The sequence below is a fragment of the Benincasa hispida genome, chromosome 6 (assembly GCF_009727055.1).
Source record: "Benincasa hispida cultivar B227 chromosome 6, ASM972705v1, whole genome shotgun sequence".
Lineage (NCBI taxonomy): Eukaryota > Viridiplantae > Streptophyta > Magnoliopsida > Cucurbitales > Cucurbitaceae > Benincasa > Benincasa hispida.
In genome coordinates, this window is record NC_052354.1 from 20,695,317 (window position 1) to 20,708,229 (window position 12,913).

General features: G+C 32.7%; 2 protein-coding genes across 3 annotated transcripts; one reads left to right on the forward strand and one right to left on the reverse strand.

Moving 5' to 3' along the window:
- Positions 1-390: 390 nt before the first annotated feature.
- LOC120080529 (cell division topological specificity factor homolog, chloroplastic) lies at positions 391-3,342 on the forward strand. The gene is made up of 2 exons (XM_039035213.1): positions 391-617; positions 2,479-3,342. Exons 1-2 carry the CDS (start codon positions 531-533, stop codon positions 3,070-3,072), a joined length of 681 nt encoding a protein of 226 aa, XP_038891141.1. The 5' UTR covers positions 391-530; the 3' UTR covers positions 3,073-3,342.
- A 3,174-nt stretch (positions 3,343-6,516) lies between these two features.
- Positions 6,517-12,533, reverse strand: LOC120080235 (sucrose transport protein SUC3). Of its 2 annotated transcripts, XM_039034820.1 has the most exons (14): positions 11,837-12,532; positions 11,457-11,522; positions 10,412-10,510; positions 10,247-10,311; positions 10,044-10,128; positions 9,913-9,946; positions 9,656-9,755; positions 9,406-9,481; positions 8,809-9,156; positions 8,483-8,626; positions 8,081-8,314; positions 7,931-7,994; positions 7,802-7,845; positions 6,517-7,044 (listed from the first exon to the last, which is right to left on the reverse strand). In XM_039034820.1, exons 1-14 carry the CDS (start codon positions 12,122-12,124, stop codon positions 6,874-6,876), a joined length of 1,818 nt encoding a protein of 605 aa, XP_038890748.1. In that variant the 5' UTR covers positions 12,125-12,532; the 3' UTR covers positions 6,517-6,873. The 2 variants fall into 2 exon arrangements, with proteins under 2 accessions (XP_038890748.1, XP_038890749.1); XM_039034821.1 differs by lacking the exon at positions 10,412-10,510 and having other exon boundaries at positions 11,837-12,533.
- Between the last annotated feature and the right edge of the window lie 380 nt (positions 12,534-12,913).

The following is a 12,913-nucleotide window of genomic DNA, read 5'->3' on the forward strand; positions in this document are numbered from 1 at the left end:
CCCTCTGTCTTTGCTAGATATGTCGACACTCACGTGTCGCCACTGTACTGTATGCACAAGTGGGGTTACAATCTACTATCTCAAAGTTAGATTGTGGCACCATGCTTACCTCATCCGCACTCCTTCACACCCTGAGCATGTGTGTGCCTAACCTCCTCCTAGGCATGAATGTGCCATTCGCCCATTCACCATGGTTCACGTCGTATGCTTCGAGTTTGGCACGCTCAAAAGACAATGGTAGGTGTGACAAAATCCACCTAGGCTTTCGCTTCTCTAGATCGGGCAGTTCAGCTGGTCTAATATTTGAAATGGCCATCGCACATATTTTCCAAGAGAGGATCCGTAAAATAATAATAACAATAATATAAATATATATATATAAAAAAGAAGCCTAAATTAGAGAATGAATGAAAACGAGAGCGTTTGAATAGGGGTGCTCCTTACCCTGCAGCCTGCACTGAAAGCTGGGAGTGGCTCGCTTCTGTGCCCACAACGGCGCCAAGCTGAAGGGCAACCAACCAATACGCATAATGGCGGTTTCTGGAGATCTCAGAGTCTCCGCTACATTCTGCTCTCACCATTCTCACCCTCTTCGCCCTTCTTTTCCCTCTTCAAAGGTCCCCAACTTCTCTTCTTTCTCCATCTTTCTTACTTTTCTTATATTTCTCCTTCTATTTCTTCCTTCCCTTGCTTAATTTCTTAATTAACCGTCGGAAATTTTGTGTTATTGTTGAATTTGGTGGCTGAAAGATGTGACTTCTGGGATTCTGTGTATTGATGTTTTCTTCCCCATTTATTTTTGGTTGCCCTCCAATGGAGCATTTATAAATTGGAGGCGCTGTTAACCCTAGCTCTGCACTTGGATCTTTTTGCATTATTGTTATTGATCAGAGTTGTGTATTGTATTCGACATTTCTAGGTTTTTGTATGAACTGCAGCATCTTTTTTTTTTTTTTTTTTTTTTTTTTTGTTGTCTTCATTTTGCACGACAATCGCTTGTGGCGGCGCATGGATGAGACTTCATGACCTAGTTGACACTAGGGGATTCATTCCAACTATCCTATATCTTTGCAGGACGAGTTTTCAGAGGTCAATAGCAATAGGATTGTCAAATATTAGCCTCCCTACTTCCAAATTTTACCGTCATTTTATAGGTTGTACAACGGTGTTCTTGAGTTCTACAAATTTTACCATTAATCATTATATCCAGGCATTGATAGAGAATGACTTTAGTAATGTAACCTATGTCCATTTTTTTCAAATTTACTCTTATCATTTGCTTGGAGCCTCTAAGGAGGCTTTTGCTGCTTAGAGCTTGAGATGTGCGGGATCTCACGAACCCCTTAAAATGTAGTCTTTCAGAGTCGGTTTTGTTGTGGATGAAGCCTGTGTAGAATTGACGGAGTGAGTTATGAGCATAGGGCAAGGAGTTGAGCCTCCAATTCCAGTTTTATCATAAATATATAGATTCTATAATGTTGTTCATTGTGTAAGAAATCTTGTGGATGTAGCCAAGATCGACCTAGGACTTGGGTAGGCATGGCCGAAAATGACCCTTTCTTCTGTTTTCTGAAGTTTAAATTGGCTGGGACTGGTAAAAAAATCGCTTTTGGGTGAATATCTCGATGGATTTAACTTCTCCAGAGTAGCTTTGTTCCTTATTTATATGCTGTCTCAATGGGAAAAAAAAAAGAAGTGCCTCCATAGCTGATTTCTGGATTTTGATATTCAATCTTGGAATCCGGGCATGAAAAGAGGGTGTTTTGATGGAGTTTTTAGCATCTGGTTATCCCTCCTAGAGAGGATTAATTTGGTTCATCTAGGGAGAGGCCATGATCAAGTTCTCTGGTCCCAAAGCTATGGGTAAGTTCACCTCTTAATTGGCCTTCCTTAATTCCTCGCTCGTCTCCTAAGCTGAAATACCCTTGGGTGGTCCTTGTGTAGAAATTTAAAATTGTTTATAAAGTGAAGGTGTCTCTTTGGTTGTTGGCTTAACAAAATCTTGATACCCTAGAGAAGCTTTAAAGTAAGATTTGCCTGGAGGGCTTTATCACCGGTTGTTTGCAGTCTTTGCTTCAAGGAGGATGAATCCTTGGACGATATCTTTTCATTGCCCTTTTTTTGAAAGGGTGGGAGTTCCATTTTCCAAAAACTGGACGACTTGTCTCTTGAAGCTTTTAGGTGTTTGGACAGGGATTCCCTCTACTACCTTGCCCCTAGGCTTTTCTTTTCTGCCTTCTTTATTGAATATATTTCTCGTGTTCTTATTTAAATTGTTGGGAGACCCACCTTGTAAAACTAGATTTAGAGTATAGTGAATAATGTGAATATGTAATGTAACTTGATCCGGATTATTCCTTATCATTGTGGTCATGGATTACTTTTCATTATACTGCCCAAATCACAGTGCACGGCATTTGATTTAGAAACAATTGCATATGCTTTGCTGCTTATTGTAGCATTTCTACTTCATCCTAGGTTGAATTCTCTGGATTTTCAAGTGGAGGGCCTAGCAGTCATGAAGTTGCACTAAAATGGCAAAACACGGCAATTGATAGTCGCAATAGGCGTGGCGTTTCACAGATAACTACTGGGAACTCAGAAAGTTTTGAACTATCTTCAAAATCATCGAGCCAAGAAGCTGAAACCTTCCTTCTGAATGCCATAAACATGAACTTCTTTGAGCGTTTAAACTTGGCTTGGAGAATTTTATTTCCAACTCCAGCATCAAAGAGAAACTCCAATGCCTTGATCGCCAAGCAGCGACTAAAGATGATCCTCTTTGCTGACCGATGTGCGGTTAGCGACGAGGCTAAACGGAGGATTGTTAGCAACATAGTACGAGCTCTATCAGATTTTGTAGAAATCGAATCGAAAGATAAAGTTCAGTTGAGCATGTCCACGGATTCTGATCTCGGAACGATTTACTCCGTCACAGTACCTGTGAGGAGGGTGAAAGCAGAATATCAAGAAGCAGATGAGAGTGGAACGATAACAAACATCAAGTACAAAGATAACGGAGAGACATCTGGCTCTGTTGATGTGAGGTTCGATTTCTTCATTCCAGATTGAATGCATCTGTGCTTTCCTATCAGTGAAATTGATCAATAATTTGTGTTTGAACAGTGGTACGCAAAGCTTTCTTCTTCTGTATATAAATTGTACTGATTTCTGGGAGGCGATGAGAACTGTGCTTCATTTGAGATTGTAGCTGGATTTAGTCTTTTACATCAACTGGCTCTTATTTTGCTGTGGTTATTTCTGTCTAGAAGTAGAAGCCACCAATACGCTGTGTTATCATGTTCTTATTCTCATATGTTTGATCTGCTTCGATCTTTCTAATATCATCGTTGAACCATTTTAGTATTCCCGACTTGAATATAAATCAATTGGTTAAGATACAATATATTTGACTGAAAACATTAAGAGCGAACTTGGGGTAAGAACTGTAAGGCTATAATAATCACCTCTTGCTAGAATAAATATTATTTTGTATTCTCTAATTAATTACTGTCAACATTATTTGAAAACTCCCGTTTGTTATGATATTTACTATTTCTTATCCTTTTTACTATTTTATATTTATCATTTTTTATTCTTTGCTATGTTGTTTATTATTTTTTTTCAAACTAAAATAGTTTACACTTCAAACATATATTATTATAATTCAAACTAAAATAATCTACATCTAAAATACAAATTATTATAGTCCAATTATAATAACGGACTCTTGTATATCCTAAAGATTTGATTGAGGTTTAACTTAATATAATAATTAGGTTTAATTGTAGAATGAGCCTCTTATAGTAATTGTAACCAAACTTAAATATATTTTAGTCAATGTCCAACCCTCTTAGTTGACTATCTATTTACATTATATAGCCACAACGAGCAGCCAATGTCATCAATTGGTTAGTTCTTTGACATAATTTTAATATCAATGACCAAAATAGATATTATTTGAAAATTTAGAGACTAAAATTAATATTTTAAAAAAGTTTAGGAAATGAAATATAGCAAAATAAAAAATTTTGAGACCAAAATAGGATTTAAACCTAGTTTGAAATAGTAAAATCTAATTATGTTTTTAGAAAATACAGATGAATCTTAAATAACAATTGCATAAACCATATAAGAATTTGAAAAGATTAAGTTTGATTTGAAAAGAACTCCAAAATTAAAAAGAAATGAAAATTTAATTATTAATGAAAATATGCTAAATATAAATTGAGAAATAACTCAAGTAGAAGTACACCCGACTTGCTGTGAACCTAAACCTAGAGGCTCCCCTCATAAAAATGGCAAAGTTCGAGTGGACAATTCTCAACCTTACATGTATATAGAGATATTAGATTTGATTTAACATTTGTAGACCTTTTTAGAAAGACTTTGGGATCTTAAGTTTAGTGTAAAGACGACGAAGGTACGTATATCGTCTTGTAATCATTTGGCATTTGAAAATTGTACTTATTTTCTCACAAATTTTTATTCATGATTTTCATACTTCCTATATAGTCATTAGAGTTCTTAATCAATTAAGAAAATTAAAAAAATACTTTTTAAGCAATAAATGGAAGTGAAGTTTATAGATTTGACTTTTTTTAAAAAATAAATAATAAAATAGCTATCAAACGAGACCGCTGTTATCTTGAAGCTTCTTAAATCTAGATGTAAGAACACCAACAATTTAATGCAATGTCTTAAACAATTAGGTTTCGTTGTCGACGGACAAATATATGAAAACTATTTTATATATAATTAAATTAATTAATAGAAAATTAAAACTAAAGACTGAAGTGGACATTGAAAACTACGGTTGGATTGCCAAAATAGAATCAAGATTATTGGGAATTTGATTACGATAGAATTTGTTATCTGAAATCAAAATTAATATAGAAATCTGATTAGGGTGTTTGAAGTGCAGAGTTGAGTTTACTCAAGCTCAAAATTCAAAGGTAAAAAGGTAACGATTCGAAGCTTAGAAACCAAAAGAAATTAAACTTGAAACTTAGTAAATTTGTAACATTTTAAAATTGACCAAATAAAAACCATATTTAAAACTATTACTATAGACATTCTTTGCTTATTTATATACCAAATAAAAACCATATTTAACATTTGTTTTTTTTTTTGGTTTCTAGCCATTTTATAAAATACATTTATTATATTTGATTCTAAAGGTCAAAATCGATGGTTCCTTGGTTAAAAAGATATTATAGATTGCTTGATTTTTAGTTCCTTTGAAATCATTTAGAACTTACTTCACTTCTAATTAAACACTTTGATAATGTTTCAAGTCTCATCCTTGGCTTATTTATTAAATATATGAACATTACATTTCTTCTGATTTTCAAATTAGTGTCTAATAAATTTTTAAAATTTTTAATTTTATATCTAATAATTCATTAAATATAGATCAATGATAATCATAAAAACCATTAATTAAATTGAAATTCTAACTCAGTGAACTAATAAAAAAGAATCACTCACTAAATTATATATTCATTATTTCATGAAAGATTTTGTTCTAACATCTACAATAACTAAAGTAACAGGTTTCGATTATCGAAGTTTGAATTTCATTTTAATTTTCAGTGAGATTTAAAAATACTTTGAAGTAAAAATTAGAAGATGATGCTAGTTCATAAAATATTTTCAAATTTTAGTATCTAATAAATTTTTTAAACTTTCATTAAAGTATCGATTAATGATAATCATAAAAGTCATTAATTAAACTTGAATGAACTAATAAAAAAGAATCACTCATATATTCATTATTTCATGAAAGATTCTGTTCTAACATCTGGTAGGATGCAACAAGACTAAGGGATTGAGGAAATTGGGATGAGAATTAGGATGGGAATAGGTAAGGGATACACATCCCTTAGTACAAATTTTAAAACTTTAGCATAAGAATAAGCTATTCTCATGCATTCCTTATACCCATCCAAAAATTTAGGTCTTCTTGATGCCCTTTTAAAGTATTGTTAAAATTAATTAATATATGAATATTAAATTTATAATTTAGAAAATTATATCAATTCATAAATTAATTAATTCATTAATAAAATATATAGTTAATAAATTATCATTATGATTAATATTTTAAAAAATTATTTTTTAATAATTATAATTAGCTTATCATTGATTAATTATAATTCATCATTTTTTAATCACAAAATGTTATATTTATTTAAAACTGATTTGTATTGTTATATTAATTAATACATCATATTTATATAAATTCATCAAATTGATAAATCAAATTACGTAATCAAATAACTTTAATTATAAATTAATCATTTTACAAAGTAATTAATAATTTAATTAATATTATTATTTATTTGAATCGAATTTATTGTTTATCAATTAATATATCAAAATTTTATAAAAATGTTCATCTATAAATAAAATAGAAAACTAGTTTGTTACCATAAAATTTTGATAACATTTTCATATACAACCAAATACAGTCATCATTGATTGCTAACAATCTTATTTCCAGACAGCTTTAAATACCTTAAACCAAACGACCTCAATGCTTATTCCAACAACACTCTATCCAACATTAGTAACACATGTTTTATCGTATTTCTACAAGGACAAATAACATTCTCATTATCATTATATATATCTCTCATTTTATTCATCGTAGAAAACGAAAATTTACACTAGCTAAGCTATGGTACAGATACCCAAAAAATTAAAGAATATGAATATTGAATGCATATTAGTTTAAATAAAAGGTATAAGGAACTGTTGTATTGGTTGGCACTGGAAATCCAGCCTTCTTTCTAATAAGACCAACTCCAGGAATCTTTTCGTTGCACTGCATATTCTAGTTTGTTTTTAAAAAATATGATGCAGTCTTTTTTAACCGAAATGGAAACCTGTGGATTTGAAAGAACTGTTGGTTTGATTAGGCAATCGAAGAACTGCAACGATTCCTGCTGCAAGCGCACATATCGAGGCCAAAGCAAATGCAGGAATGTTTCCTCCACTGAATAATGCATCCCATGGCCCAGCTCCAAGGGATACAATCATCTTAACAAATCAAAATGTATGATCCATGTCAGTTCTGTAATGGACAAATGTAAAACAAATGTAGGGCCAAACAAAAAACTGTTTTTCGATAAAGTCATTTTTAGTTTGGTTGTCAAACACTTCGACTTGTTTCTTAATGACTTATTTTCAAAATTAAACACTTTCAGCAGTTAAACGAAACACACGTATTCTTTTAAAGAAGCAAAAGGGGGAAAAGGAAGATGGAAGAATAAACCAGATCACCGTCGAAGTATAAATTTGGAAATGGTTATCACTTGAATTCATGATAAAATCTAAAGAGTAAAGAATAAACCAGATCAACATTGAAAAGTTCCGAACGATTTTCTCTTGATGCATGATAAAATTCAAATCCAAAGCTAAAATGTTTCATTTAGAAGTAGATATAAAAGAAAAGAAATAAAAGACTTACTGACAAACACCATCGGATGTTTAAGAATTAAATTGATGTGATGTTTACGAGGAATGCTTGTATAAAACAGTTACAAAAATACTTTTAAGCAAAGCACTAATCAGGCATTTACTTAAAAGCACCGTGAAAGTTTTGAAAAGCCTTTCAACCGTCTAAAAACGATGTCAAACACTAGTTCATTTCATGAACCCAGAATTGTTGAGTCAAAAGGAAAATTAATTTAATACTATAAAAAACGATATTGTGTGTACTTGAAGAAATAGAAAAAACATCTTCAAAATAGTTTTGCTTTCTCTATAGTAGCTATAATATTTTCGTTGTCAATACCTGGGGAATAACAACTGCAAGATTGAGAACTCCTATAGCCAATCCTGTAAAAATCAGTCTTTAAAATATCAGAATCCAGTTAGTCTGTAAACACCAAGAAAAACAATACGAGATGAACTCTATTCGAACCTTGCCCACCACCAGAATCGGCAGTCAGTTCTGCAGTCAAAGAGAAGGGAACACTATATGTTATCTGCAACAGAAACAAGGAAGGAACCTTTAAATACAAGGATGTGATAGAAGGAGATGGGAATTAAAAGGAGAAGCGTTGATATTTACGGCGAGAGGAAAACCAAGAAGAGCAAAAACAGCCAAGGCAGCATTTTTTATTGTTGAATTTCCCCCAATAATATGTTCAATTCCTTCAGAGTATTGGCTGACGGATATTAGACTAATAATAGTAGTTCCCATCATGCATGCAAAGACAATAAAGTTGCTCATTGCCCAGACAAGTCTTGCTCCCATGCGCTGACACATGGGCTCTATAAAGAACGAACTGATACCAAGAACAACCTATAACAAAAATAAATAAAAGATTAAAATCTGAGACACTTATGTAATCAAATAACATGACAACTAACATCTAAAATGTAATAAAGGCAACTCACTTAAATCAAACTAAAATACCACAAAATATAAGAAAACCTCAAACTAGTAATGTAACCAAATCTGGGTTCTTACAGAATTCAATAGCAAACCAAATGCACCTTCTCTCACACCCTGATCATAAACCTGTTCGTCAGTCAAACTGCCTTTAGGGTCCCCATGATACACTTCCCTTCCCATCCAATCCGTATCAAATAAGAAGAAGGGAAACCAGGATAACTGCATGTAAAATGCAAGCAACAAAAAACAATATTCAAGAGGTGTCTACATTTGGATACACATAACTAATAACTATATCCACTGGAAAATTGCTATGAATAGATTTTTTGATGGATAGATGTAAGCTAAGAGGAAAATATCATCGCAGAAATAAGATTTTAATTAAAAAATGTAGAACCTACCCAGCTGAGAGCCATCACAAGAAGCACTGAATGCATGGCCGGCGGTAGATGTCTTAAACTGGTCAACAATTTGACTACAACTGTTGCAGGACCATCATAATAACCTTCGTTGTGACTTTCCTCACTTTTTGATTTTGAATTTTTCAAATGAATATTTTCTTGATAGCCATAGTCAGCATTGCTCCCATTCAAACTGTTAAGTTCTGGTTTTAAAATATTAGAACTATTTTGTTCATTCCCATTCAACAAAGGAGCAGAATCTGATAAACGTGGTGGTTGATCTACAGCAGTAAGCGGAACTTCATCGGCAAAATATATGGTAACAAGAGTACATATGGTTAGAAAAAGCTGCATACGTGAAATGCAGATGTTAGAACTGCAGTTGGAGAACCAAGGTTTAGTCACAAGCCAAAGATGAAACAGTTGTCTTCATTTAAGAAATACATGAGCATAAGAACTGAACATGATAGACCATCTTTCTTTTACATAATGGGTGAAGAATGATGGTGCACTATTGCTCTGTTCTTCTTACAGAGATCACCAAAAACGAAATTCTACATCATAAAGAATATTGAACTATATTAATATCTTACTCACCACAGCAGTAAGAAATGCAGCTTTAAGGTTTCCACAGGCTTCACAGCAAGCATTACTTAAAAGGAAAGGAAACCATCTGCACAAAGATGAATCATAGAAAAGAACCACAAAAGAAGATTCAAAATATGAACTAATCTCACAAAACTCTGGTCAAATAAATAGCACAAAATCAAATACATGTATCAAATCATCTCATATAAAAAAATGTAGAGAAACATTTAATCGTCTGAGATCTGGTTCAAAATATTACTTGTGCCAGCTTCCACTAGCTCCTGCTGAAAAACCTAGGATATTACCAACAGCCATCCATGAACAAAATACCGCATTTGCAACATTGTGTTGATCAGGACCTAGAATAAAGCCAACAACATAATGCTGGGTGTTTATCGAGCATATAATATTCAAAATAGAAGTAACAAATATTCATGCCCACAGAAAATGCGTTACCGTTACTGTCAAATTATCATCTTACTATAATCATCTTTTTTTGGAGGGTGAGAGAATAACCTGATAAATCAGCTAGAAGAGCACGAGCAGGACCCTGAAAGATGGTCATATGAAAATTTATTTTACTCATACAAATACTTTTAATACAGAAGTGACAGAAAATATAGGTACCGAGTCCTTTTAAGTAATACCTGCACTGTATTGTTTGCAAGATCAAGCATCCAAAAGCCTATTACAAAGATAATTGCTGCCCTTGTTCGTGTACCCTTATATACTCTGCAGGAGCATGACCAAGCAAGTTAAAACTTAAAATATCATGCTTGTTCACGACAAAAGATAAAAAACAGGCCAAAAGATAATAAAGAAATAAATTTATTAAGATGCTCCAACAAACCTGCAGTGCTCTTTCGTATCTCCTAATATATATCCAATGTCAGCAGAAAATCCAATCAACACCACCTATATAAAATAATAAATAACCATTTAGTTTCTAATACTTCGAATGGTAATTGTTAATCAAAAAGGAAACAAAACAAGTACCCAGAAGAACACAGCTTACAGCAACTGCTATCATTAAAGATCCAGCAAGAATAAAAGGACGTCTCCTTCCATATTTTGAAGAACACTTATCACTCCATATACCGACACATGGTTGAACCTAAAAACAACCAAATATAAAATAAACTAAGACAACAAAATCAACGAAGATGAAAATTTCCACTGCTTCAGCAGAAATCCATCACATTTGAATTAAATACTATATACATGACTATAATTAAGAGTCAAGGATTAGCAGAAGTTTTTGAAAGATTAAAAATTGTCATCCAGTCCCAGGAAAGAGATTGAAATAATTAATCCCTGTGTTACTGATAGTTAAGAGCATATATACAAAAATATATTTGAAAAGAAAAAGGAGGAACTTTAAGAAACGTCATGCAACAAAAAAGCCAAAAAAGAACACATATCATGTCAATCTTCAAAGATCAAGATTCATCTGCCTTTAACACTTAACATCTCCTCTTCTTATAATGCACACTAACTGGGTATTATTAACATGGCTATCTTTGAAGAGTGCATGCGAGATACAAGCCAGGCCATAGACTACTAAAATGATTACCATGTTCTGATTTTCTTTGCCTCAAAATGTAGACATAAAAAACCATACAAAAAGGAACCATATGGGAACAATATTAATAAAAAGGAACCAATCCAGTATGTCACAAATGAAATGAATTTTTATATATTATACATTATATCTAACAGTCACGATTAACCCCTCGAGACAATCTAGCCCATAAAAAAAGCCACTCATGGTGAACTAGGTACTTACCAAGGCATGAACCCAAAACCCTCAAATGGATATGAATTAACAACACTAGAAGATTCTAATCCATGGTGGTTGACATAAATAAAAAAAAAAAAATGAACCTATTAACCCATAAACACGATAAGATACGGTTTCAATGTATAATATTTCAATCATTTACACTGAAAGTTAAGTGGACAATAGATTTTCTATCAATCATGGATAAATTTTTCACTGATATCATCATTGACGGGTAAAATTAGGGGAGGACTGATATTAAATGATTATCATCACGTACCACGAGACCAGTGATGGGACCGCAAAGCCAAATAAAGGAAGAAAATGCATGCTCAATTCCGAGCGTCTGCAAATGAGACCAAAAAAAAAAAAAAATGAAAGAAAGAAATTAGCAACCAAGTAAACTGTAAAACTAGGAGGAGGAAACTATAAACAAATATAAACGTCGAATGATATTAGCTAGATATAACTTATACTAACACAACGTACAAGTAATACACCAAGCAACTGGAGATAAAACGGCAAATACTTGACAATGTCATAACTAAGTAATAATCAGGCGACGTTTTTCGTAATCTGAATCATAGACCCAACACAGAATCCAAACACCTAGCGACTTAAAGACGAAAACAAAATCAGAGCACAATCGAGAAACAATACCTGAATATAGGGAGTTAGTAGGGAAAGCTGTAATGCCCAACCAAATTGAACACCGGCAGCAATAGTACAACTGAGAATTAAGATAATCAAACTATTGGGCGTAGATCTAACATGAGGCGTTGAGGAGGATGAACTATCTTGGCTTCCATTGGGACATCCACCAGAAGAAGGAGAATTGAGATCGATCCCGTGAAGCTGATGTTCATCGACAGCCACCATCTCCACTTCTGAATCATGGAGGTTCCTGTACGAAACCCTGAAGGAAACGGAGTTGGACTTGGCCGCCATGAGTGGAGCTAATCAACTGGAACGGCAAAATCGGCCGTTTACATAAGATCTGTACACCGATCTGAAGCTTCCAATGGAGATCTAATCACAGTTGGTGCAGTTACATGAAAGATGAAGGTATGGATGGATGAAATTTGATGGAATGAAGAGGATTTCTGTGGTTTCAGTTGAAATCCACCGCCATTGCAGAAGCTCAAAAATGGTATCGCCGTCAATTACACGGTGGAGTATTGTGAAAATGTGTATTGAAAGGAAGTTTGAATGAATACTTTAATTCATGAACCTTATAAAAATAAATAAATAAATACTTGAATTCATGAAATTTTTATGAATTCGAAAGTATTAAAAACAGAATTGACCCAGAAATTAAAGTTTTTCAAAATTGCATTTTGATGATTATCATATTCCACGATTCGTGTAATGACGATGTGGAAACAGAAATTTAAAGAAAGAAATAGAAAAATAATTAAAAAGTAATATCAAATATTAAAAAAATTATAAAATTTAAGATGTGAAATATTTGCCGATAAACTAATTGTAAATTGTTTATTATAAAATAAAATAGATATAAATATGAAAAATCATAATATTAAACTAACATAACAAGGATAGAAAAATCGTAACACTAAACATAAGAGAGATACAAAAAACATAACACGACATAATGGGAAAGAAAGAAGAAAAGAAAACTCTACAAATAGATAGAACTTGAGAGAATGAGCAAAATATTAGAGAACTCACATCAATTTAAATTTAATGTAAAATGACGTGGAAATTCAATGAAAAAGA